The following is a 27,262-nucleotide window of genomic DNA, read 5'->3' on the forward strand; positions in this document are numbered from 1 at the left end:
AGAATTTCGAGAAATGGAGTTTATCGATGAAACTCGAAAAGCGGACAAAAAAGACTCGTCCTCTTACACCGCAACTCAACACAGAGCATTTGTGCGAAACGAACGCCAACTGTTGGGAGAGGCACGGCCAGCGACGATTCGACGTCTGTTTCATTTTTAGATCTCTTACTTAAAAAGGCTATGAGTGCTCCGGTCAAGGTTCGAGAACGATATATCGCGCTAGGATATCGCAACAATTCTCTCCGAGTATATCACACCATCGTTGGTCTTGAGACTCACTTCCTTTGCTCGAACATCCGACTATGATGCAACCTAGCATCGACCCACAGAGGTTCCTTGCCGTCCGGATCACGATACAGTCGAATCCGTCTCCTCCTAACACCGCTCGATTCATCATTGGCGGCATTGGCTGTCACCTATTGAAGTTCCGCTGCCTCTCCGCGTTATAGAATTCATGATTAGGCGCTGAAGCCAATCTTGCTGACGTCCATCCACAGTTCACCGATTGTATTCCTGCATGGTTTCACGCATACCACAGTTCCCAGGCTGACTGCCGAAAACGCTGAGGTCTGCTGTCCGCCACCGTGTAAAAAAATGCGGCCTGGACGTGAAGAACATCCAATCCGAGTGTGCCTCCCTTCCTTCCGCCGGGTGGCGAACTTCCATCGCTACTTCAAGGGCTCATTCCTCCGTCTGGAGCGCGACGGACCGCCCCGTGTGGAAAAATCGAGAATTTATCTCATCATTTACTGGTTCCAGTGGACCTGGCAATGGGGACTCATGTATTTCGTCAACAAACTGATGGAGGACAGCCTTGAGAAACTCGGCAACAGGGACCGCTTCAATGTCATGGCATTCGGGTTCATGGTCTTCGTGACGAATGCGGAAGCCTTCTTAACGGCCGTAATGATGAAGAGAAATCCTCTGAAGTGGCTCGAAGTACTTGAGCAGTGCGAGAGCATCGAACGAGAAGTCTTCCCAACTCTCGGTATGCTTCGCGATGCCAATTTCGGGGCGAGTCTGAGTCTTCTCATTCAGATCCTAGTGATCCTCTTCAACTCCACCATCAACGCCTATAATGACTTCGGTCTGGGAATCTGGACTCATCTCGATGTGCCTCTTCCACCCCAATCGGAAATCGTGGCCTACATGTTCAGTGTTGTAGGGGCTCTGATGATTCCGAGTCATGCCACGGTGTGTCGTGTGTGGCTCACGTACTTTTCTCACTTGTTCTGCGTCTACATACGACGCATCGAGGAAATTCTCCTACTCGTCCTCAAGAGCAAGCTCCCGGAGAGCGAGAAGATCGCGGCCGTGGATCGCATGAGGGTCCAGTTGAACGCGGTTCGCGAGGTGTCGGCGAAGGTCTCGGAGACTATTGGTCTCGGGATATTCTTCGGCTACAGCTCGACAGTTCCTATCCTCTGCGTTGCTGGTTATTTCATCACGATGCAGGACATGGTCCTAAAAGTTCGGGTCTATTACGTAGCATTCGGTTTCGCCCACGCCCTGAGTTTGCTCGCCCCGATACTCGTGGCGCGGAAATTGTCCAATGTTTTAAAAAGGCTCATCATGAACACTGAATCGTTCCTGCTCAGGAAATCCCCGTCTACTCTGGCGGCTCATCTCGTACTTCTTGGAAGAACGGGTCTACATGACGATTTCCGGATAGACGCCATCCGCTTCTTCCGAGTCGATCTCGACCTGTACACCGCGATCGTCGCCGCTGTTGTCACTTACACTGTGATGCTGGCGCAGTGCAACGTTCTCATCATACAGATGCTCCAGCGAACGGATAACTAATTATTCTAGTCGCGAAAGCTTCCATTTCCTCTGCGACGACTCAGCAGGGAACGATCTGGAATATATATATCTGGAACGATCTCGATCTCTAGCAAGGGGAAATTAAACTTCGAATCCTATTGAGGCTCATTCGGGGTCCCATTCATCGTTACTCGGGTACAGTGTAGACCGTTCTGGATTTCTGTAATGTTCCTGGATAAGGACGGAAACTCGTGGTGATTCTCATCTATGTACAGGTGGTGAGATACTCCATTTATTGAGTGGGAAGAAGGAGGGTTAGAGAGAAACGGGTTTGCGGATCACGTACCTGTTCATTCTTAAGGCCAGCGAGAGTGAAATGTCTCGGTCTCGACCTCGCCCGAGACTGGCGACGAGGTGCCCTGTCCTGAAATCCTCAGACTTCCTGAAGTGTTCTCAAGAAGCCGATATCGATATCTATGTAAGCCTATAACCTGATTGCTGTCGACCCCAGTCTTCGGAGCGAGTGTGATATCGGCGATAGGGACTTTGAAAGACGTAACACTCGTCTTTTTATCATCGGACCGTCTTTTGATCAGAAAAATGACAGTAATAGCGGATGCGTGCGGAACGGAGAATTGCGTGCTTGTTCACGCCTCCCGGGAAACTCCCACGATTTTCCGCGAACATAACATGTCGATGCTTGATCAGTGAGCCAAACAATCGCAGCTTCCGCTCGTGTTTTGAGACGGAGTCGCGGCTTTCCGAGGGAAGGACTGCTTCATGCTTGTCCATGGAGAGTGCTCTGAGCTAGGTATAACCCAGAATATCGAGGAAAAATGATAATTTTATTGTTCCGAGAACTGATTCCCCAAAACAGGGTCGATTGAAAGACGATTGTATCCAAGAACCGGACTCAGAACGCGCTGTTCCGCCAATGAATTCTGAATAACAAGTTTTTTCCGTATAAAATAAACCTGGGACCTCCCGAGAGAAGCCTACGGTGGTCACATGGGGGGAAGAGTTATTTACAATGGATATATTACAGCAACAACAAGGGATCTCAGTCCTCTCGTCTCCCCCATCCCCGGGACAAGAAGCATGCTCTCCAAATAGTCTCGATTTGTACGTGCGGGTACGCTCAGTAGTGATGCCATTTGAAGACTCATAGGCCAAGTTTCTTCGTTGCAGCCTCTCGCATTTTGTTCTTCTGCGCTTTTCCGATGGCCGTCTTGGGTACGTCTAACTCGAACAGAAAATATTTCGGGATTTTGAAATAGGCGACTTTGTCCTTGAGATAAGCTCGGAGCTCCTCAGGTGAGGCTTCGGCACCGTCTCTGAGCACAATCACAGCGCATACTTCTTCACCCAATCGTTTGTCGGGGACTCCGATCACATGTGACTCTTCGACAGCGGGATGGCTGTCGAGTTCAACTTCGACGTCAATGGGATGGATGTTCTCCCCGCCTCGGATAATTAGGTCTTTCAATCGGCCGACGATATTGAAGTAACCTTCATCGTCCATCGTGCCTATGTCGCCGGATCGGTACCATCTCGAAGGCGTTATCACATCTTTGGTCTTTGCTTCTTCACCGAGGTATCCATTGAATATATTGAAGCCCCGGATCCAGACTTCGCCCGTCTCATTGCACGGGACCTCCACGCCGGTTTCCGGATCGGCAATTTTCATCTCGACGTGAGGCAGGGGTCTTCCTACGGACACCATGCGCTTCTCCGGCGGGTCGTCCGGTCGGATAAGCGAGCATACGGTACTCGTCTCAGTGGAACCATATCTGTAATAAATCCTCCCATCAGCACCTCTTTTCTCGAACATGGAAAGTCTTCGTTCGTCTGCTCGTTTTTCCAGGAAAAATCTGCAGGCACCGATTGATATTCGAATTTCCTCCCTCAGAGGAGAGACCGAGAAGGGTCAGGGAGTCAGGGAGCGGTGAGATTGATCAAACTTCACTCCAGCGGGGAAGCGCCGATGTCACACGTACCCTGTGAGAGAGAGGCATCCGAAGGTCTCTTCGACTAGTTTTCTCGTTTCAGTTGTGCATATTGAGCCGCCCATCGTGCAGTAGACGAGACTCGACATATCGTACTTCGATCGCTCCGGATGATTGATTAAATCGATGAACATCGTCGGCGAGCCAGTCATGCGCGTGCACTTGTAGTCCTGGATAGATTTCATTATGGCGATTTGATCGTAGCCGATCGCGGGGAAAATTGTCTGAAACGAAATCAAGACCCCTCAACAAGCTGTCCCTGACGGACCGAACCTCGACCTAGCCATTCACCAGCCGAAATACAGTTTTCTTCCTGTGATTAAATCAACGTTTCCGGTAATGAGTTGCTTTCTTCTGAATGACCTCGAGGGCTTTTCCATTTTAGAGCCCGATTAGACACAGATTGTCTCGATCGATTGAAATAGACGAGTGCGTCTCTGAAACAGCGACTCCAGGCCTCACCCGATAATCGCTCAGGATAGGAATAGTGGCGCTCAATAATCCGAACACGTGGAAAAGCGGCAAGGGGTTCATAATACAAGGCTGATCCTCGGTGCGAACCATGATGTCAGTCACGATTTGACAATTATTGATGAAGCCATGATGGATCAAGCTTGCTGCCTTCGCAGATCCTGTGGTTCCCTGGAAGATCGAGGAGAATGGCATATGAACCGCCGGGGAAATCATCCTGTCGGGACGGCTTCAAACGCGGGGGTTCAGCACGGACTACCTCGGAACAGATGTTATGTTAGGATCTTACCGATGTGAAAATCACTGTCAGTGGGTCGTCGCATCCCACTTTCGCTTCGGCTGCCTCAAGGTCGGCATTACCCCCTTGAGAGATCTCTTTCATGTTCACAGTCCCCGGCAGAGTCTTTTCCGACTCGACGATGACAGTCTTGATCGAGGGGAATTGCGCTGAGCTCAACTGTCCTGGGGACGAAGTCGCCAACTCCGGGATCCATTTGCAGAGATTCCCGTAGAATTTGATCGTTTTGAATTCGTCCGGGATGAAAATGGCTTTTGGTTTGACTTTTTCGATGGCATTGAAAAATTCCGGTTTCGAATAGGCGGGGTGCACACTGGCCTGGAAGATGACGTTTCCATCAGTATGCGGCGAGCTGTGAGAGCTTCAATGAGTCGTGAACATACACGAACTCTCGGGAACTTATGAGATATTCCGAAATTATCGATAACATCGAAATCATCTCCAACTTACACTCACAACTCCGAGTTTGGAGCAGGCTGCGAAAATCAAAAGCCAGTTCGGGATATTCGGCGCGAAGATCAAGAGAGTATCGCCTTTCGAAAGTCCCGCGGCTAAGAGCCCTTTCGCACATCGATCGACATGCTCTCGAAATTCACCGAATGTGAAACTCCGGTTCGACTCTACAAACGTGTAAGCGACTTTGTCTCCGGATGATGCGGCGGCCCGGTTTATGCATTTTCCAAGCGTCCGATTATTCAGCGGGGTTGTACCCACTTCACAATGGTACGAGAGTTTTTTCTCGGTCTCCAACTCCGGTGATTCGGAGGCTGATGGTGATGAGCGAAGCCTAGAAGGAAGGGGGATAGTTGAATCAGAGGATTCCACTGAAATTCAGGTCGGTTCCTCTCACTGGGAAGGATTCAGTTATCTAAATAATTTTGACTGCCACCAATTCCGTATAAACGTGAGTATCGTTGAGCGGCTGAAGTACGACGACCTAGAAAACGTTCGGCTTTGCTCTCGATACTCGATCGAATAACCGGATCAAAATGGGGGAAGAGATACAGGATTATATTTTGAAAGTTTTGACGAGGTACTCCAGACGTTAGCTGGCTCGACCACGCGCAACGAGCGCTGTTCTTTCCGTCATCAAACGACAATGAGCTTCCAAAAAGTATCACCATATCGAGGAACGCATCTCCGAGTCAAATTCTTTACTCACGCTGCGAGGCCCTCCGGTAATTATTGGGAAAAGCTCGAATGAGAATCCCGATCGAATCCCGGAGAGCCTGTGAGGCGGAGGACATTCCGGAGGACATCAGATGCACTGAGACAGGGGTGTCAAACCCGAGGCCCTCGGGCCGCATGTGGCCCGCGAGGCCTCTTTCTGTGGCCCACCACTATTCCCCCACATACTCGAAGCCGACCATTTCGAATGAGTGCTTGGAAATCGAATGAGATCGCTGGAATGAATCCCTCCTCGAGACCGAACGACCGATTTTTTCCCTCGATCCCGATGGCCCGCGGGCACCTGCGGCGCTCGAATGTGGCCCGCCAAAAATTTAAGTCTGACACCCCTGCACAGAGAAAGAGAGCGATTTGTACTCCAGTGTGGTTGAGTTGACCGATTCACTGCCGAGTGATCTCTTAGTCTGCCCGCCATATAGACGACTCTTGAAAAGCCGTCGAATCATTTGGGAACCTTTGAACCCTAGACTCTGTTGCCGAGTTCACAGATAGCCCACGTACCCTGGACCATTCCATTTCGAAGGGATAAAAAAAACAAGGGCGCTTCCTGATTCGAGCGAGTCTAGGCTTCCCGGGGGAATCCAATAAGACAATACGCGGTTGAGGGGGCGTCGACTGCGATTTAGGCATTGGAAATCTTCTCAGGATTTTCGATGGACTCCCCCGAAATCTGCGGGAGAATCTCCAGAAAAGCGTCCGCCCAGCGAAGCGTGGAGCGAGATTCCGAGTATTGATTCAGGAGTTAGCGCGTCAGCATTTGCTCTATTGACCCAGTCACGAGGATCCGAAGGACGAATCAATAGTCCTGTTGACAAAATCCACGGTGCCGACCTCTGACCTCTAGCTCTCGATCCAGAAATGCGAGAGTTGAAATTGACCGAGGCCCACAACAAGCGGATGCTTGTCGTCTCAGGGCGTATTCAATGCTTTTAACAGTAATTTCATGAGCCGTGGCATTCGAGAGTACCCGACATGGAATCGATGTCCCGCAGTATCCTTTGATAGCAGGATGAATGATGAGGTTCAAAAATAGTATCCGCCCGGGATGGTGAGAAGAGAGATTGTTGCTTGCATATCGTTGCTCGCTTCTGATAAGGACCGGTGGCTTGGGATGCTAGAGTCAATGTCAAGCGATGATTCAACACAAATCAACGGCCTGAATGATATATTACGGAGATATCTCCCGGGGGCAATCGCAGCCTTGGAGCCTGTCGATCGCCAACAGAGTCTCGTACGATCGACCTTCGGAGCAGCAGTAAGCCATTCGGGGCAGTCTCCGGACTCGCCACTTGGTTTCGCATGCTGATTTGATATTGATAAACTAGATTCTAGGACGACTCATCGAATGCAGGAATGTCGCAATATTGAGAGGATTGACCCAAAATTCACGTATCGGGAGCTCCTTGATAGGCTGTCGAGCTCCGCTTCTAAAGACTGTCGAATCGCTGAAGTGATTCCGATATATTCGGAGTCCAGAACTGATGATGTTGGGATGGAGCGGAAGTTCCTCCGCAAGTGGGTGCCTCTAAATCTAAACCGAACCGGCGCCCACTAGACTGAACGCGAATCTTGACCTCGTTCATCGATGTGATCTGCTTGGGGACGATCATCGGGACCTCCGAACACGTTCGTAGGATCACGAGGGTCACGGGATTCGGGAATCGACTGTCGAAGCGACGATGCGGAAATCCTCGGGAAATCTCCGAGCAAAATTTCGATGCAATATCTACATAATGTCGATCGAGCGCAGTTAGCTATGGCGGCTCGTTACGCCCGGTCTGACACGCTCGTCTCCCACTCTTCGCCCATCACCCAGTGCAGGGACTGATTTCGATTTGCTTTCTACTGGTACTCGGGAATGCTGAGGAACACCGGCCAACGAAGCTGCTGAGCTCTGTTTCGTGTACGTCTGGAGCTCTTGTTGTCGGAGAGACCGCCCCAATGCGTTTCGTTCCTCTTCCAGCGGAGCAGTTACTGGCCATTTGGTCAAACAATGATGCTGGGAGCCGAGCTTGCGATCGCTCTTCGCTTCGCGTGTTCTCCTTTGTTGCTGTGAGGAATGTGCCGGCAAAAGTCTCTCGCAGAGATCGGCTACAAACAGGTGAATGAACAGCCGACGATACGGTAATCAGGACATAAGAAAGCTCTGATCTTTGGAGGGAATCTGCCTCGGCACAAAGGGGTACCATTTTGAGACATTCACAGAACCACCTGAGCCCGGATTCTGCGACCCGACAGAGCAGATATCCGAGAGTTCTGGTAGAAAATCAGAGCTTCGCTTCGACACTCTTCTGGAAGTCACCGGACGTGAAAGAACAAAGACGTAAGCAACGCGAGCGTCTTTTGGCGCTCATACAAGTCATCCTCGGATCCATCGACATCGTTAGCCGCGAACCAGAGGGATTATTCTCTCGCTGTCACCGCGCGCTGGAATAGTCTATTGGCCTGCATCATCCAGTCGTCGGCTTGGTTCAGTGACCCTCACAGACAGACCACAGAAGGAAGAGCAAATGGCCATTATACACGCGAAGCATGCCGCCTTTCCCTACGCCGTGATATTTAGTTTCCATCGGTGGATCGGCAGTCGAAAAATTCCAGCGCATATCCATTATCCATTGGCTTCTGCATCTGCTATACTTCTACATCCCGTGTCACTAAGCGAGTTCTGCTCGATCACATATTTTCCCTCCTCTGGTCATTCTTCGAGTCCTAGTCACTCACCAACTGCTTGTGTGCATCCATGACGCAATTTGCGATTTTCGCGACAATCGTTGGAAATTGTGACCCCCGACGCGAAGGAGCCTCGAGCTCGCACACTTGACCGTCATCTTAAGGGGTTTCGAACGCACGAAGAAGCGGGAAGTGTCCAGATGTGTACAGCGGGGAATCTTGTCGAGGCGCGTGCGGAAGAGGTGTGTTTACCGAACCGGAAGATATCTTGCGCGTTTGCAGCGACTCGTCAGCAACGGCGTAAACGGCGACACTAACAACTGGAGACTGGTCGACACATAGAGCCTGCCAGCAATGGCCACAAGCGGGAGATGTCAGCTCTCGGTCTGCTCACCCAGCCCGAGCGGCTGTAGAAGCAACACAGGCAGCAGTGAAGGGAGGCCCCGTGACGTCACACGAAAAGGGAAAGACATTCGTCGCTGTTGTCAGGGAAGGAAGAGGGAGAGCAAATCAGACCAAGAAATGAATTCCGGTCGAAATCAGCGTATGTCGAGGCATTCGGCGTCCTGATCTTCGACGAAGGTACGCTCTCCCAGAGGAGCCGAGTCTTCGGAGACCTCAGCCTTCGAATCCGTCGAAACATCCGTATAGCGTTAAACCTGCGTATAGCGTGACGGTGTTCAGGGACCAACCCGAATTGCAGAAGAGACCTTCGGAGCTTATTCAAGTTCCCGATTGGCTTGCGCATCCGTTCATCCGAGAATAATCGAAATCGGATCTCGGAGCGTGTATGCTACCCCAAGATACGGTGCTCATCTCCAGAGGAAGAATCTCATGCAAACTGCCGTATTTCGAACGTCGTCATCTCTCAGAAGCGCGGCTCTTAATTCACGAAGGTTCTGGAGCTGGAATGAGACTCTTCGCTAGTCTACTCCTGGAATTGCGGCTAACAGGAGTGACATGATCTCGAGGAGACTCTACGGGGAAGATAACATAATAATTATCGATTCCGGGAGCACCATTTTATGTTGGAGTTCGCCGACTCGGCAAATTCTCTACAAATCCTCTGCAAATCATAGCCTGATTAGAGGCGCATGCATCCTCTGAAAAATCTGAAAACTGCGTATCCGGAGAACGTAAGAGCTCTGGTTCATTCAAGTCGCCCCTGTATGTATTGCCCATGATCTACATCTTCATTTCTCAGCGGAATCTCATCAAACGGCTGCTCCGGATGACTGCGACTGATCTAACGAGGCCAAAAGAAAAGTTCGGTGTCTTCTTGAGGGGCTTGAATTTTTATTAGGATTTCTCGGTCGAACTCGAGTGGATTCCCTCATGACTTGTTCCCTCATGCCCATTGGCCGACGACCGCAGACGAAGTTCACATTCTTCCAACTCAAATTCGACATCCTGATGGTATCAATCCAGAGCAGATTGATGAGAGACTTCGGCGAAAGTAACAGGAAAATTCCCCTCGGTCGCGATGGACCCGATTCTTCCAAGCACGTCGACGCTAGTCGAAGGATCTTCCATCGGAACCTTGAAATCACCGCCAGGTTCGAGGCTATAAGCCTCTGGATGCGGTCACCATAATTCAGGGGGCTTTCTACCAATTATGTTATAGGAAAGGTCGCCTCCCAGAAAATTGTCTCGCTCCAACAATGTCATCCAAGGCTGTTGATCGTAGCAAAGTTTAGATGGATAAGACTCTAGATATAGAAAAATCGACAGACAAGTACATTGTGCTCTGTGGTCACATTCAGTAGATTTCGTGGAGCTCACGTGTTTAGGGAAGGAGTCCTCGGAGCTCTCGGTGGATCCTTCATAGATCCGAGCGAGAATCCCTCCTCCGAGGTCCGTTTTCCCAAGTGAATTTTCTCAAGAGCTTTCGACTCGCTAAATGCGAATACGGTGAGCTTCCGAGGAGAAATTCGGAAATATTGGTCTCTCTCGAAAAATAATGTATTCATTTTTGTCTCCTCGACTAGAAGCATCGCGGGGTCAATTAACAACGTATCTGCGTGGCGGGCTCAACCCCACTCTCCGGGGCTCCCCCTCTCGCTTCCCGCACATTCAACAACTTCAACAATCCACATCTGCCCCCAGATCCCTCCTATGACATATTATATGGAAGTAAGCGAGATCGATTCGCACCTAGTCTGAGCGTGATGACATTGAACAGCGCACGCATCTCGGAGAGGATTTCGAGGGGCTTAAAAGAACGAACGAAAGGATTCGCTGGTCTCTCTCGTCAACTTGATGTCATTTCTCATTTCCCTAGCTTTGCTCTACTCGGACCTACGGCTTCGCACACCAAGCTCTAGTGCCGGAAGAGAGCATGGCTGCAACAGCTTAAAGCGCATTTTGTACACGTCGGCAAGGACACATCGTTATCCACGGATGTCCTCGAGAGGACGGGGAACTCCTTCTTGAGATCACCTGCGTCCCATGCTTCCTCTTCGTCTTGATGAGCCTGGAATCGGAATCGACTCTGTCTCCATTATTGAATTAAACATCCATCTCCGAGGATACAATTAAGTGCTAGCCAACAGTTAGATTGCCGTGAGCTCCCTGCATACTGAGAGAAGAAGACGAAGAGCACAAGAAGTCGAAGACGGTGCAGAAGATCCTCTCGGGGAAAAGAACGTTCAAGGCATGTGCTCATGCCAGAGAAGTCCTCCATTCGCTGAATAGCCGCTCAGAAGTGATTTCGCAAGACACAATTGGATGGACGAGTCGAATATCATGCTCTAAGGATTAAAACGAGTCGTGCGATCGTGAAAAGAAGAGGCGGCCCGAAGAGACACATTCGATTTATTTCATACTCCAGTAAAGAATGACACAGCGACGACGGCTGTAGTCGACGCATGAACTCAGATAGAATCACTTTCATAACAGACTGAACGAAACTCCGCATAAATAAACATCGAATGGCTGAGGAAACGAACGATGTCGTATGCGACAATAAATAATCCCGGATAACCAACCCGAGCATACCATCCATTGTATGTACATTCGGAGTATCGACGGAAACTTCTCGGAATTGAGACTTCGCTCGGAGCAGACTCAATTTTCGCCTTGGAGGGAAACCGTGCAAGTGTATCAGGGGAAATTAAGGGAAAGCCAGGGTTTTTCGCGGATCCGAAGGGGAGGAGGTACGGGTCGGAAGGAGGAGAAGGAGAATTCTCGAGAAAGCTTTGAAGTTCATTTCAGAGACTCCGCACTATTTTGACTAAAGGTTGACTAACTTCGTTGGCGGCTAAATGCCGGCTGCTGGCTACACACTTGTCGGCTTCGACAATTTTCTCCTCTCTTTGATGTCTCTTGCGGCGGCGCTTGCGCTGAAAGTCCAACAGGACATGATATAGGACAATTGAATATTTAAGGATTGATTGATTGAGGAGTATCGATTTCGCTCAAACTCGGAAAATGATATTCGTCTGAGGTCCGTCAATACTCGGAGCGATTTCCGAAGAGAATTTCTCTATTCGAAAAATGAAGCAGAAAATCAGCAAGTTATCCTCGACGATAGCAAGATCAAGAAATTCCGAGCGCATTCTGGTCGAAGGGAAGTGTGGTAGAGCTTGGGGCATGAATTTCGAGCAAATTTTTAATCGGAGTATGAATCTATGGTGAAGTTTCCATCCTACCCTTGCATGCCAAAAGTGCGGTTTGAGTGAGTCTCACGTTCACAACATTCACTTGCATCCATAACGCACCGAACTCGTGGATATGAATGGTCTCAGAGATCCTGACAAGAACGACTTACCTTCTGCGATACGCCGTTGGAAGGTTCCGCGAAGTTCTGCCGCACCTCCGAGCAATGCTCATCTAGCGGCTCTATCTTTATCTCCATCGGCTTCAGATCATCGACTGCGAATGATAAACTGAAGTGAGGAGAGGCATTCCGGGGTACGAATTTCGGGGACTCAAATTATTATAGACGATAATAATAATAATCAACGAGGGCTGAAGATAGAAATGACCTAGATTCCCGACAGCGCTCTTCTGAATTTGAGGCGCTATCCTGAGAACTTACGCTTTGGTTCTGTCTTGATATTCACTGTTTCTTCTTCCGTCATTTCTAGCTTCTCAGCGATCTGAGGCGTTTCCTCTTTGGGTTTTTCGGAACCGTTCTGCTTCGACGAGTCGGCGTTCTCTTGCAAGTACTTCTCCTTGTACAGACGTTCCAGGATCTCAAGGATCTGGCGCTCTGCCGGCACTGGTTCCGCTGAGTTTCTGATCGTGCGCAGGCAGATCTGACGGGATAGAACAGTGATCATGGCGATGCTGCTAGCGAGAAGGCCAAGGTAGGCGAGCAAGAGACGCCACCACAGGGAATCACTTTCAATTTCGAGTTTTCGCAGAGATTCCGTGACCGCTGAGAGCTTCTCCTGAAAATCACAATTCCTAGGCTTGGAAATCATCGCAGTACTGAAGTTTAGGTACTTCAGAGAATTATGCGTTTTCATGACGGGATATCGTTAGGATGTTCTCGCTTGTTGACCTCATCTTTCACTGATTAGGATTTGAGTCCTCTCGAATCGTACTAACTTGCAAGACTGCCAACGCTTGTTGCTGATTATGATCTCGTTCCAGGCCTTTCTTGGCTTCCATGTTGAGTGCTGCCACCGTTTTGTTGAAAGCCGCCTGCATCTCCTCCATTTGATTTCGGTAGCGTCTGCTCAGCTCCTCGAGATACGTTCCGCTGAGGTTCATGTGGAGTTCGAGTTTCTTGATCCTATTTTCGAATCGGCTGAAGAGATTCTCTTTCGTCGCCTGATTCGGTGCGGGTGTAGGTTGATTCGAGGGGACTGGATTCATGTGCGACAGAGGGGGAAGCTTTACATTAGGTTTCGCCACGGGGACCGGTTCCGCTTCTGGCTGAGAGCTCCGCGTAACCGACGGATGAGCCTGTGAGGGCGTATCGTTTTCGGTGGCGGTGACCAATTTCATTTGGAGAACCTTCGACTGGGTCTTGAGTTCTTCGTTCTTCTCGGCCTCGGCGACCGTGGTCGGCGAGATCATTTCGGCCGTCATGGTAATTGAGGGAACGGCTGCTGTCGACGCCGGCATCGAGACGGGTGGAGACAAATTCGACACCGGCTTCAAAGGTGAAGGTTCAATGTTGATGGAGGGGGCGACGAGCAGGGGTCGGCAGCTCCGCTGCACGTTCGCCACTTGGGCGAAGCGACACTTCATCGACGGCCACAGATGACCTTCGGGCCCGCTGAGATTTGTCAACTCGAAACAGTTGTCGAATTGTTGGCCCAAGGAAAGCACGTGGTCGCTACTCTCGTTCGTCGAGCAGTCGCTACAGTTTCCATCCAAGGTTTTTGTGCCCGAAACCACTTTGCTGACCGAGTTGATGATATTGAACATCGCTTTCTTCGCCCTCGAAACCATATTCTCATCCACGACGATCGTAACGGAGGCGGGCGTAGGTTCAACGATCTGCTCCTTCTCGATCGGCTCGGGGGTTCCCTGGCTGTCCTCGGAGACCTTTTCCTCGTAGTCATCGACCATCGAACTCCCGAAAACCCGGACCAGACTCAAGGGGCAATAGTATTGGTTGTTTTCATAAATGCTTAGAAATTCAACTTTGATCACTTTCCCGAAACCCGGTGCGTCCAGGGGGAAGCTCTGCACGGTTTTCAGATGCGCCATTTCGAATCGTCCCACTTCCGTCCACTCGCGCGACTGATAATGGTCGCTCATGTAAACGACGAATTCCTTCCCTGTCGAGGAGTAAAGCTCGAAGTTCGCCAGCTCGATGTGAGTGGGATGGATGCTCTCGCAGAGTTCAACAATGAACCACATGCCGCTCTTCATCAGCGAGTTGCAAGGATTCAACATGTACTCGTCTGTGGCTTCGAGTAGGACTTTCGATGCGCCGGCAGCGTTCGCGTTGGCCGCGACGATTTTCGCCCCGCATTCTATCGAAGCATAGTTGCGTCGGCCCCGCTTCCGTTCGTTAGCTTTGATACCGCCGTCTCGATGCTCCGGCTCCTTCGGACTCGGATACGACGGGTCCTGTTTCTCTTTCTCGAGCCGGATCTTCTTCCACTCATCGAAGCTGGGCATAGCCTGGAAAAAAATTATGCGGTTTCAGAGATTGAGGTTTAGCAGACCGATCCATCTGGTGGTTGGTGGGTCAAAAAAAACCCGGCGGGAAAAATGATATCATATCGGTCGGAGTCAGACTGCGCTCAGCCTCGGACCAAGGCTTATTCGCCGTCCAGCATCGAACTCACCTCTTTGTCTTGTATGATGGAATCGTTCAGAATCGAGGCCGTGGTATTGTCCGTCTCGTTCTGTTTGTGGCTCCTCTCCATGAGAGTCCGGTTGTCTTCGGCACGACCAGCATGTTCGTCCTCCTGGAGGCGTTCGAGCGAATCTTCTGTTTGCGAGACGTTTCCGCTGTTGTTCTCAAGTACTACTTCGGGATGTGGCTCGTGATCCTTCGTTACTATCAACGTCGATTCGACTTGGGTCACAACCGCGTCGTCAGACTGGCTGACAGGGACGTCATTCTTTGTTTCTAAACTTCTCACTACACTGACGTTCATCTCACTATTTCGCTGGAGGGCCGCATCAATCTGCTCCGACTCCTTCTCTATTTCTCGTTTATCTACAAAGTCGTATATACAACAGACGTTCGTCACCTGCAATTAGAACTCGGTTACTTCACCGCGATGCTGCTCCTGATCCTTATCGCTTATTATTCTAGCTCCCGATTGGAGGTGATTTATCAGGACTCACCGGTGGATTCCAGAGTTGATGAAACTCCTCACGCAGACAGAAGTGGTCTGTCTGCCGAGAGGGGTCGCCTCGCCTCGGATTCAGACTCCAGCTCGAATTGCTAGAAAGGAAGACGCAGTCGTTCAGAAAACTCCCCTCCCGGCGAACTTGGTCATGAGCATGATATTATACATAATAGCATATAATATTATATATAGATAATAATGTATCATAATAATATTATTGGTGACTCTCCCTCCGCGAGAGGACCCGCGGAAATTCCGCCCGATATCTATGGACATATTCCTTGGGTGCGGCTTGCGGCTCCGAAGAGCAAACGTAACCGTTTATAGTATTTGCTCTTTCCTTCTCGGGACCCCGAAAATTCAGTTTTCTACAGGTGAATATATTTTTCCCCGCTCGAGCGATCGTTCAGGTACCTATGCCCATTCTCGACGCCCGACGAATTTTCGCGCAGAAGTTCCAGCTGGAACCCAACATGGCGATCATCAGACAGACTTTTCGCTGACTGAGCTCGAGAAACGCACGGATGTCCGCCGAACTGATTGCGAGCGCGAGGAAGGGAGCATTGGAAGTTCGTCGGGCGGAATCGTCATGCGACCGCTGAATCCCTCTCCATTAATGTTCCTGATGAGTTCAACAGCTGTCTGCTCAGAGGCCGAGTAGCAGCAAACAGCCATAGAAGCGTCATCGTCATAGCGACAATACGACGACGTACTCTTGACAAGCAAAGCGTCTGCCTGACAGGCAGACGGGCGAACACACTTGCTTGCAAGTTATCCGTCCGAAGGTCCGCCCTCACAGCGTACCCTCCCCTCTAGTGTAGGTGGCGGTGGTGGGCCTTGGGGGGCATTTGACGGTCAAGGTCGACGAACACTCCCTCGCGCTCTACCCTCCCTTCCCGAAACTAGAACGTACTTCGCTAAGACGCTCGCTCGAGAGCGGTTGCCGCTCCGGACTTCTGGCGAGCTTCCCTCAGTGTCATCGCAACGCACCTCGACAACCCAACGGGAGGACTCGAGGACATGGACAGTAACGGTGAGCCAAGCTTGACGAATTTCTCCCCTCTGACTGTCGCTAGTTCGATATCGTCGTCAGTGAGCAACTACTCTGAGCATCGTAGCGCTTCTCAGGCCGGCGAGCTCATGGAAGTTGTTGCCATGCGGTCGTTGTCAACATCCGGAACGGGTTTATCGAGTGAGAGCGCTGGATTCAGGTCGTTCAAGCCTCCCTGATCGATAAGACAGTCGGATGCGCTAGTGTACGTTCTCTATTCCGACTGACCCAGCCCACCACGGCATACTGCGTCTTCACTGCGTGATGACGTAAGCGCGTACAGGTAGTCGGAACAACGGCGAGTCTCCGATTCTCCGCCGTAGGGTTCAGACTCTCAATTTACGACGCTCATTCATGCGTTATCGAAACGATCTCGATCCGGGTAATGTCACCTCCTTCTCCCGGACGGATTCGGGTCGACCAAAGAGAAGCCGTGTACGAGTGCGACCTAGAAGAAATTCGTGGAGCCCTGATCAGTGCACTCCGGATCTGTCCCCAATGACAGTTCTCAAAGCGACATCATGAGGCTGTGGTCTCTATGGTTGGAGAAAATCCGCTACGATTCGATGAACAACGAGCGTGATACGAGCTAATACGACGCAGTGCACAGCGCAGTGCGTGTTCCGAGCTGTTGGAAATCGGACGCCGGGCGGCGCCCCCTCCGCCTCCATTTCGCTTCGCAAGCTCAACGGGAAAGCATCCAGGCTTGCCTCAGCCCTCCTCCAGGAAAGTCCTAGGAAAAGGGGCAGGTGGAGGGGGACCGGCTGTTCCCCGAAGGGCTGGGAGAAGCCCACCGAGCGTTTGGCCAGAAGGCCGTGACAATGACCTTTCGCTAGACAGCGGCGGCGGCGGCGGCCACGGTATCGGCAGAGGGATCCCTTTCCTTCCAGTTGGACTCTCTTTCCCTGCCGTCACTCCGGGGAAGAGACGCTTGCGAGCAAGAAATAGTGCCTAGTTACAAGAGCTCGTGTACTCGCTCGCCAACGAGACATCGAGTGTATGAGTGAGTGTGCGCGCGTGGAAAGGGACTTGACAGCGATGTCGTCGTTGGTGCGATGAACCTACAAACAACCTGCACTAACCACAGCCTTGAACGGTGCGTTGCCCCTGCGTAGCAAATCTCTAGCGGATTGACAATATGTAGATCCGCGCCGTCAACGAGGCCGCACCGATCAGCGTCATAATCGCAGTCGGTTTTTCGACTCGCCGGCTCGAAAGCTTCAAGGTCTTTGAGTGTCAGTGGTTGAAAAAACTAATTGAAGTCGATGCGTTCCTTGCAACGCACCCCGAAATTGTCAGTGCCCGGCGACGATACCGACAGGGTTCGAGAACGTTGTTCCACGATCAGATTAGAGAAAAAAGAGATCGAGCGGACTCTGTCGCACTTCTAGAAGCTTCATTCGACCATTCGACCGAGTACAGGTGATGGCGGCGCATAGAGACAGTCTAGACACGGAGCTGTCCGACCCTCTCGGAGCTTAAAAAAACGCGGATGTCAAGTGCCACGTCAGCCGCCGTATGCCAGTGCACTCCGCAATCGTACGGACGTCTCGGTCTCCCACGGAAGAATCTGGGTCTGGCGGTCTGACTTAAACGAAAACCGAGCTCGGAGCGCAGTAGTGCCGGCCTCGTGGCCAATGGCCCAAGTGAGCTGCGAGTGGACCCCAGAAACTTCTCGATCCGGAGTCGAGAGGACCGAGGTACGTGACAAGTTGTTCAATCGAGTGACCATGTCACATTGAAGGAACGACATTCATACGAATATAGTAGTTCCGGGCGTCGAGGGAAAAATATAGTGGTGGAGATTTGTCGAGATGAAGTAGTCGACTTCGGAGTAAACAACACGCCACACGGTACGGGTGCGCTCAGTCGGCTAGCTCACTGACTGAGTGACGTTCTGCCACGCAACAACCCTTACCGACCAGCGCTGCTAGACGGCTCGACTTTCAGCTGTTCAGAGAGAATGAATAGCGCTAGCAAGCGAGCAAACCTAGACGATGGCCGGAATCAACGGCAGCGGGATCGTGGTGCTCTCTCATTTTGCGTAAGTTCCAGAGGTGCTCGGCACGACGCCCCGTCTACCTGACTGACTAACTTACTAAGCCGAGAACAAAGCGACCGACCGTTCCGCCGAAACTTTCGCACGCAGCTCCCGGAATCGAGACGTTAGCTGAGATCGGTGAACATGTTTATCAATGCAAAGGCAGCGAAAGTCTCGATCGAGCCGACTGTCGACGTCAACAGCGGGAACACCAGGCACAGGTAGTCTCCATGATACGCAATAGAGGCTTTCAGTAGGCCCTTCCCGGTAAGTTCGATTCTCACTGTGGGCTCCAACATTTTCCGAATCATCATCGATAATAATTATCGTTCACGAGTTCCTGAATTTCCGCTGGATCCGGCTCGTGATTCGTTCATGCCGCTCCTGATCTATGTAGGTACAGAGATTTTCGCGACTCGGGGAATGCTGGGACCGACGGCTAGCCGTCTGCCCGATCGGTCGGACGGTCGCTCGGCCGACCGGCCGGTTCGTTGTGAGTGACTACAGGTGACCTTGAAGGAGTGTGCCTAGCAACTGGACGTGTCTGAAATTTCCCCGTCATGAGCTCTTTAGTCGAGAGACAGCCAGCGGTAGGCCGATCTGTCGGGCAGACGGACCGGTCACAATCGGTCAGGATTTCAGGAGTTCCTCAGATTGGCAGTGTGGTTAGCTGGTTGTGAGTCGATACGAGAACAACAATCAGTAACTTCACTGCCTCTTGGAAGAACTCAGAGCATCCGGATCCTGATCCAGCGCAGTCATCCGAGTCCGATGGACTCTCTTCGAACTCTCGAGAAAATTGCACTCGGACTTCAGGTGGGTTGCCGGGACCAATGCCATTTCTCAGAAATTTTCATTTTGCAGCCATAAGTCATCCTGGGATGATAACCATCGGGGTCGAATTTATCGGAGGATCTGGTGTTTTCCAGTTTTGCCGCCGGTCTCTTAATTCACGGAGTATCAATATATCGAGAGCTCTTGTTCCTTGAGAACTCTACGTGGGCGGATCTTGTTCGAGCAAGCAGGAATCGGAACTCTCGTTCATTGATCCCAGCTGGCTCCGAGTGGAATCCAACAGAGACGGAACGAGAGTTCACTCGTTCACGTCAAGTATTCACAAGTCGGTAGATGACTCATCGATTCGCGCTCCATCGAGGGAGCACGCCTCGAGCAGTGACGGAATTCGACGATTCGTCCAGAGTTCCAGAAAATTTCGACCTGATTGCCCGACCTTTTCTTCATAATTCCGTCAACTCGATCTGCTCGGGGACATTCATGGATTTGGTTGTCAACAGCAGAGCAGCTTGCGATAGAGACAAGGTCCGACTCGGCAGGACTTGGCGGGACCTGTCTAAACCTCGATACAACCCTCTCGGCGAGCGTTGTAAACATGTATTTTGATTGTTCGCTGCCCATGATCACTTCGAAAGCGTGCTGTGGCTCCTATCACAAACGATTTTTCTCTGCGATAATTTTTGTGTTTTTTCCTCTGGCAGCGACATCACGGAAAGGGGAATTCTACCGCGGGCAAACGGAAACTCGGCAATGCCGCGACTTTCTCCGGAAGGATCCGTCATATCAATTTGAAAATACTGCAGCGTCCCTGCTCTATCCCTAGCATGTTTTCGTGACTTTGAGCGGAATCGAATCTCGTGCGGAAGTATCGCTGCCGACTCCAATCGGAACCGATCGGAATATTGCATCGTTCAACAGTCGCAGAGGATGTAGAAAACATTCTCTATCTGCTCCAGTGAATAAGTTCACTCGGGTAAATCAATTATTGGTGAGATTGTCATGCCTCGCTGCCTCAGGCTACCATCAATGGAACCATAGATGAGCGACGAGTGTTCTGAAAGATTCCGAGAGATCGGCCGACCTTGTATTCCGTACTTTTTCGACTATCGGGAGAACAGTCACGGCAACTGCAGGAGGAGCATCGACCACTCAATCAATCCTATTGTGACTTCTGAGGTTCCCATAATGTCGCCAAAGCATACAGGGCACAAAGGTAATTTTCGACCTTGCTCACGGAACGAGCACTGCAGCTCACAAAATCGATGCATCATGGAATTCTCTTGGGGAAGGTTCGCAGGAATACTCGGCGAATGGCAAACTCTGCTCGATTGAGCCCACGGATGATTTTGCTCCAACAGATCTCCGCCAAGCTCTGCCGTGGAGCTGCATAGTCAAGTTTTCTTTTCGAAAATATGAGGAAGGTGCCGAAAATGGCTTCCATCCATTCATGCCCGGGCGAACCCCGGGAAACCAGAGGATGTGAGCCCAGCTCATGGTCTAGCCCCGTTTTTCTATTCGAATGGAAAATAACGACATGATGCTAAGCTCCAGCTGGTACCGAAGCGGACACCATCCTCGGATCCCTAGCGTCATGAGTCACGAGACTATACAAATCCCGAATGTTAATACATAATTTCCAATGAATAACCTCCCGAGCCGAATAAGAATAACGTCGATTGCGTTTCGAAAATGTCCTCGAACTCCAACCATGGAGGTTTCGAGCCGCGCACAATGTAAAAAAAGATTTGGAAAACAAGCACAGTTCAAAACCACTGAAGTGACAATAAGCATCACTCGGAACGAGTTGTCTATGTCTCGCCGTGCTCACTCGTCTGGAAGCGAGGCGATTCTGTTCTCCGTCGGCTGCGCGAGACCCGCGTCGTCATCTTCGTGACTCGGGTGCAGCCAGCATCAGAGCCTTGGACTCGAGATGGACCCGAGCTCGTGGATTCGAGGAAGATGGCGAAGCCTCAACTTCCCGGTCGTCTCCTCTTCCTCGAGGAGGGAGGGGACGCTGTCGAAATAACGGAGAAGCCGAAGAGGGAAATCGAGGAGAGGAATCGTCTGCTCTTGTAATCAGAGCAATGAATGAGCCTCTGGGAGCTTCGAACTCGTACATTCACGAGCCGCAGATAGGTGCAGCTCTCGAACCGTCATTAAGGCTCTCTCTTCTCGAGGAGAAGCATCATTTGTTGCAATGTACGAACGATGACCATGACAATAGGTCGGTTCGACCGGGTTCTGACCGCCGTCTCGGTCCCGCTCGCGCTCGACCGCGTTTCAAAGCGAGGTTCTGGTGGCGAGTCTCAACGTCGCGGGAAAATGTACTCGCTGATGGAGTGTCATTGATCGTCAGCAAATCCATGGACTAAGGCTTCGGCGGCACCGCCGACGTCATTCCGGAATAGCGTTGACGCAGTTCTGCTATCAGTGAGGCCTTAAGGACCTCCGCGCTTGGCTGAGGCATCGAAAACATTCAGTGCGACGAATTAGCTTTCGCTCCGACACTGGTTTCTTGGATCGTAGACAGTCGCATCGCATTCGATCAGCGGAGGGGTGTCCCCGCGGGTCGAACGGCGTGCCTTCCAATAGAATGTCTCGGACTCTCCGAGCTCTAGAAGTTGTGATTCGAATGTTTTCTTCGGGTTGAAGATGGCCACGTAGGTTGGCTCTGGCGAGAGACTCCACTTCAGCAAAATTCGAGCGAAAGACACCGGACGCGAGGAAATTATCTGTCTTCGGGATCCTCGACTTTTCAAGTCGGGAGCTTTCAGGGAAGCAGTCATTGTCTGCCAAGCGCTGGAGCGAGTGCAAACAAGTCGATCAGGGAAAGAAATAATATCTGAATTTTCATCAGAGACTCAGAACGTGAGTAGGGAATCTCCAGGCAGAACTGCATAGTTTGCTTCCAGAATGGTGCATTGTATTTCGGGGACAGGCGGGGAATCAGGAGGGGATTCCGGAAGAACTGCCGCGTAGGTCATTATCTCAGTCGTTTCCCGGCTGGACAGCCTTTTAAAAACCGATAACATACAGCACGTGGCGGACACATGAACTCCGAAACGAAGAACGCATCACAAGCCGAGTTCTCTAACATCTCTAGATCGCTCCCGTCCCAATTAAAATTACTCAGCTGTTCGGAATCAGTTCCGCTCAGCTCGGACGCTATTGTTTCCGGCGCAGAATGTTCCAGATGTCCCGGTCCTCCGGCGATCCATGTGTACTTCCCACTCGGAAAATTCGTTCGAGAGTTGAACTTGCGCGGATTTGTTGAAATACGCCGCGTGATGCTCAGAGAAGGGAACTCGTCCGTGTCTTCCAATGGGAAATGATTCACCTCTTCGAGGATCTATCCGGGCGTCCGTGTGATATATACATGACTTAGCTCATACCGAGCGAGAAAGTCACAGGAATTGCCTACAAATGCTTCTGACTGAGATCATCAGAGAGAATGCATTTGAACCCACTCAAATGCCCACATCACGTTGAGAACTCATAGATGAGTTCGCGGGAGATAACTTCAATAACGATTTCATTCATCCCAGACGGTTCCCGCTCCTCAGTGACGGCCAATCTACCGGTGAGCGTCGAGATCGCGATCCCTCTTCCATAACTACTCGCTGGCATCTCGCAGCTTTCGAGGAAATTGAGATTGTGGCGTGTCCATAACTGCACGATATCACTCGACCGCCTGGCTTGAATCGTGAGACTGGGAGGAACCCGAAAACGTCAGGCGAGTGTCACGATGAGAAAAAAAATGGAAGCCTCCCCTGCCGAGCACCCTAATGTCCGACTGGGTCAATGTCAAGACGAATCTCGTCTTGAGGTCATCTGACCGCAGGCCTCTCGCTCGTCGAGAATCTCACGGGGAGACGGCGTCTGAGTTTCGGGGTTCGAAGTCGCTGTCTATTCAAAAAGGTCTCTGCTCAGAATTCCAAAACTCCGTTAGATATGATTCAACGAAAATCAGATGGCACAGACGGTAACGGTGGAAATGCGCGAAAACATGTTTTTCATCCAGTAATTAGCGACGGCGCGACGCTGCAGGCGTCGGAAAGCTGCCTGCTCCGCTGACGTCGCGACGCCGACGGCCGCGAAAAAGTTCTGGACAGAAATTCAAATATAACGGAGCCGAGTGTGTGGAATGATATACTGTAACGGAGCCGAAAAGGTGAAATCAGGATAACAGTATAGGTCTTCGCGAATACACAGTCCGAACCGCATTTTGTGGAAGCAAGATCCACGTCAATGGACCCGAATGGCCCTAACCTTGACAGCGAATATCTCCGTGTGTGCGCAGTTGTCAGTCGCAGACACTCATCGACCCATGAACGCCATTGATTTTAAGACACGTCAACTTAGTCCAGCAGCGAAGTACACGCAGAAAAACGTGACAGATGTATCGCTGTTAATCTTGCCGAGAATAATTCGGACCGAAAATCTTGACTCAAGTCGAGTCTCCGGTCTGGAGTTCGGTGTTAAGGAATCTATGAGGCAAGAAGACGCTTCGGAACGGAGTTAGACTAAAGGCGGAAGCGCCCCAGGAGCACTTTCCGGAGAAACTTCGAGGATTCGAAAGATTTCTCCCGTCGAAATCGCTCCGATCTTCGCCTCGAATTCCATCGTCTATTCCTCTCTGCAGAGATTCTCGATTGGGAAGATGATTGAGTAAGTCCAGAACGGCAAGGGATTCTCGCATTATTTTCCAGAAAGCTTCCAGCTTCTCGCGTGAACTCCCGTGTATGTTCTCCTTGGAGACTTTCAATAAAAAGCGAAGTTGGATACATTCGAATTCTTGTAAAATACCAGACTCACCGAATAATTCCCCCGCTCCTCCATCGATCGGACTCACTCTTCGAATCATGAGCTTCAAACCTCCCGTAATACAATCATTCTGCCTCGATCTAGACGGACCTTCTGAATAAACTCTGTATTTGTGTTCAAGTCGAATCTTATGAATAAGATGGGGTGGCAGGTCGTCCCGCTCTTATCGGGAAACATCATTCGAGATACGGGCGGGCGTCTTCTCCGGAACGGAGCAAGAGCGAATATTCTGAAGAAAATGGATAAGATGCCACACGAAGCACGACAGCTCCCTCCACCACGAAATCCCCGGAATTCAATGTAGATACCGCAACTTATCTCCATACCGAATAATGCATCTGCTCGGGAAACTCCAGAATTCATTTTCGGGGAGCGACAGAGGAATTCTGCGATCGCTCCGCTCCGCAAATGTTTTTTCGTATTATTTGGGAAAACGCTGAACGAGAACATTCGAGGAAGGAGGAAAACCCCGATAATCTCCTCAGCAGAAACAGATTTTCCTTTGGTCCAGAGGCACTCATCGACGGCTCCAAGAGAATCCGACGAGACAAATTTTGGAAAGCACTCGACTCGCCGGAAAAGGACTCCACCATGGAAGGACAGTGATTAGGTTCTGGAGGCACGACCAGAAGAAGTCCCGTCAGAGCACTCTAGTCTCACATGAAGTCACGGGGCCACGACGTGATTTCCTGCACTGATTATTATCCAATATCGATTCGTCGGTGATCTCGATGCGGCTCGTAAACAGCCACCTGGATCGGGGCGGATCGTGCGATCTAAGAAATCTCGTGCTCGCGAGAATTCCTGGGCGTAATATTCATAAGCTCCAACTCTACAAAAATGAAAAGAGTCGGAGGCGGTGAACGCGCGGGCGAGCGGACGATGGATCCCATATGCAAGACCAGAGAGCTCGTGTCAGGGAAATTCGGCACCCCGGTATCGCATCCTAGTCAGATAGGCCGCTCGGGACGCTTTACATTCCTGGAGGATCCCCTTCCGTTTATCCGCCCGTTTCGGTTGCGATGAGCAGTCCCGAATTGAGTCCCGAAGACCCTGGAGCTGTGAGCGCCGTCATCTCGGGATTCCCGAAATCTTTCGCTCCAAATCGAATCGCGGTTTCGCCCACGATCGAAGAGTGAATCGATATCACTGCTACGGAATGGAACACAATTGCGGTTCAGATAGATAAAGCGGGCACTGATTGTGGCGACGAACGAACCCACGACTTTCCACACTCGGTTCCGGAGCTGCAGTTAGTCTAACGTGTCCCTGACAGACAGCGTCTGCGTGAACAGTCAGCACGACCTTTTACTGTCGTAACTTGTTTGTGTGAGAACTTACGTAAGCGAGCCACGTTGCTATCCACCGGATGAATGTCCGAGCTTTCAATTGACTTCTGAACTTAAAGTTCATGGGAGCCAACTGTCCGATCCCGGATCGAAAGCGATCATGATCGGACCATTCACGTTTGTATCCACGTACGGGACACTCGGGACAGGTGTTCCCAGCGTGTTCGGAAAACACGTGCGCACCAACTTTGTCAAGTCATGAGCGGACTTTTGAACTCGAGCGGAGTTACTGGAGGGAGCATCGATATCCGCCAACACCACAGCGAACTCCGGTGACACCCGGGGAGGATGCAACTTGACCCACATTTCCAGATCCAACATCACGTTCCAAAACTCTGAGTAAGCCGCATGGGTTACCCGCCTCGTCTCAAGGACCCATCAAAACAATGTCCAAGTTGACATCGAAAGAAGAGCCATCGAGCTCTTTTCGAACAACAGTCTGTAAACTCTCATTCGAAGGAAGAGGCTAGCGGGTGATCGATGATTCGAACTTGAACTGAGGGTGAACTTACCAACAGAGGATTAACAGAAGCGTACAGAGCCCACGCTTCTTTTGGAAACCGAGTTTCATAGTATCTTCTCTAAGTGAGCTCGTTTCTCCATCGAACGGCACTCGAATTTGAGAACATTCTGTCCGTCGTGCTTACAACGACGACAACGGAGTCGGCGGCGAAAATACCATTGGGAATACGAGTGATAGTAAGTTAGTGATGAAGTTCATCGACGATGACATCAGTGGACTTTCACTCGAGACACTCTGGAGTCCAATCACTGATTCCGAAGAACAAGTAACAGCTCAAGTTGCCGATCGCACCACAGCACACATCGTGGACTCTCCTCCACACAACGGCTCTATCTCGTTGCTGCAGCTGCTGCTGGTGTCTCGTCTCCGTTCGTCGTTCGACGAGCGAGACGTAGCAAAGCTAAGCGTAGCGCTCGACGACGCGATGAGCGGCAAACCCACAATGAAGAGAGGAGGCGAAGCAGTAGCGACTAGATGCCCGCGGCGTCGCCGGCTCGTCAGATACGCGCGCGAATCGACGCCGAAAGGGTGCACCATGCTTCCGGCGTGGGGAATTTCAATTGATAGCGCTTTCGAATAACTAAATAAGTGTGCGATTGAGAAGAACGCACCGGAGCGATTGAGCTGAGATCAACAACTGGGGATGAAACATATAGGGAGCTCGACAATCTGGGGTAGAGATGCGCTGTGCGGACGCCAAGACATAGTTGACCTCGGATTTTCATAGCTAGTTCTAAGATATACCTCGATCAGTGACTGTGGAAGAATCTTGAATCAGATCGAAGAAATTCGCGAGTTGGTCACTCATTCCTGCGCTTCATCTGCGCTGATCAAAGGGATCATCATATTCTCCGTGAACGCTTCCCAGAAAGTGTACAAGATTCGCTTTCTCAGGGCGCCGCTAGTTCCGAGGTAGCGGTCCGTTCTGGGCTGTGTCGCCGCATGGACCCGTCAGACAGGTTTCACTACATTCGATGCCGGCAAATCGATTTCCACCCATCGGTCGGGATCCCCCTCATCCGGAGCCTTGTGGGGTGTTCTCAGAACGCGCCTTCAATCGGCACGTCGATTTTCAGATCAACGATACTTCACTCCGTTCGAGGCAGCTCCTTTCTACTCCCTTCCACAGGTGGGACGAAGAGAAAAGACGCATTCGACATAGGATACCAACTTTTTGGCGTCTCAGAACGGTCCTCTCACTCAGTTTTCCAAGCTCCGAGCGGACTGCCGCATGTTCCTGACGGACCGCGATGGAAGAATTCTCCCGTCGTGTCACGGGAATGTTGATCAACCGGAGATATGAAATGATTCCTAGCGAGCCTCCGAGATCATACGACGTGATCGGGCCGCTTTCGGTGAAATTCTGTCTCGGGGAACTTCCCTGGTGTAACCCACGGAGCGCCTTCGGCCGACTTTGGCTCGAATTCAAATTGAATCACATAAAACTTTCCGCACAGTGAACATTTGCTAGAGTCGGGATGTAAGTCTCCAATCTTCGATTCGAGATGAGAATGG

At 51.0% G+C, this 27,262-nt stretch overlaps 3 protein-coding genes across 3 annotated transcripts; all 3 read right to left on the minus strand.

Annotated features, from left to right (window-relative positions):
- Positions 1 to 2,626: 2,626 nt before the first annotated feature.
- Positions 2,627 to 8,777, minus strand: LOC100902543 (acyl-CoA synthetase family member 2, mitochondrial). Its single transcript, XM_003741458.2, has 6 exons — positions 8,449 to 8,777; positions 4,990 to 5,326; positions 4,531 to 4,857; positions 4,233 to 4,412; positions 3,762 to 3,994; positions 2,627 to 3,554 (listed from the first exon to the last, which is right to left on the minus strand). Exons 1-6 carry the CDS (start codon positions 8,553 to 8,555, stop codon positions 2,927 to 2,929), a joined length of 1,812 nt encoding a protein of 603 aa, XP_003741506.1. The 5' UTR covers positions 8,556 to 8,777; the 3' UTR covers positions 2,627 to 2,926.
- A 1,940-nt stretch (positions 8,778 to 10,717) lies between these two features.
- LOC100902687 (SUN domain-containing ossification factor) lies at positions 10,718 to 14,847 on the minus strand. Its single transcript, XM_018638794.1, has 5 exons — positions 14,652 to 14,847; positions 12,952 to 14,484; positions 12,437 to 12,791; positions 12,167 to 12,270; positions 10,718 to 10,870 (listed from the first exon to the last, which is right to left on the minus strand). Exons 1-5 carry the CDS (start codon positions 14,730 to 14,732, stop codon positions 10,718 to 10,720), a joined length of 2,226 nt encoding a protein of 741 aa, XP_018494310.1. The 5' UTR covers positions 14,733 to 14,847.
- LOC108863985 (uncharacterized) lies at positions 14,827 to 26,104 on the minus strand. The gene is made up of 4 exons (XM_018638795.1): positions 25,737 to 26,104; positions 15,160 to 15,259; positions 14,875 to 15,062; positions 14,827 to 14,833 (listed from the first exon to the last, which is right to left on the minus strand). The coding sequence occupies exons 1-4, from the start codon at positions 25,793 to 25,795 to the stop codon at positions 14,827 to 14,829; spliced, it is 354 nt and encodes a 117-aa protein (XP_018494311.1). The 5' UTR covers positions 25,796 to 26,104.
- Between the last annotated feature and the right edge of the window lie 1,158 nt (positions 26,105 to 27,262).

This window comes from Galendromus occidentalis, unplaced genomic scaffold (assembly GCF_000255335.2).
Source record: "Galendromus occidentalis unplaced genomic scaffold, Mocc_1.1 scf7180000077182, whole genome shotgun sequence".
NCBI classification, from domain to species: domain Eukaryota; kingdom Metazoa; phylum Arthropoda; class Arachnida; order Mesostigmata; family Phytoseiidae; genus Galendromus; species Galendromus occidentalis.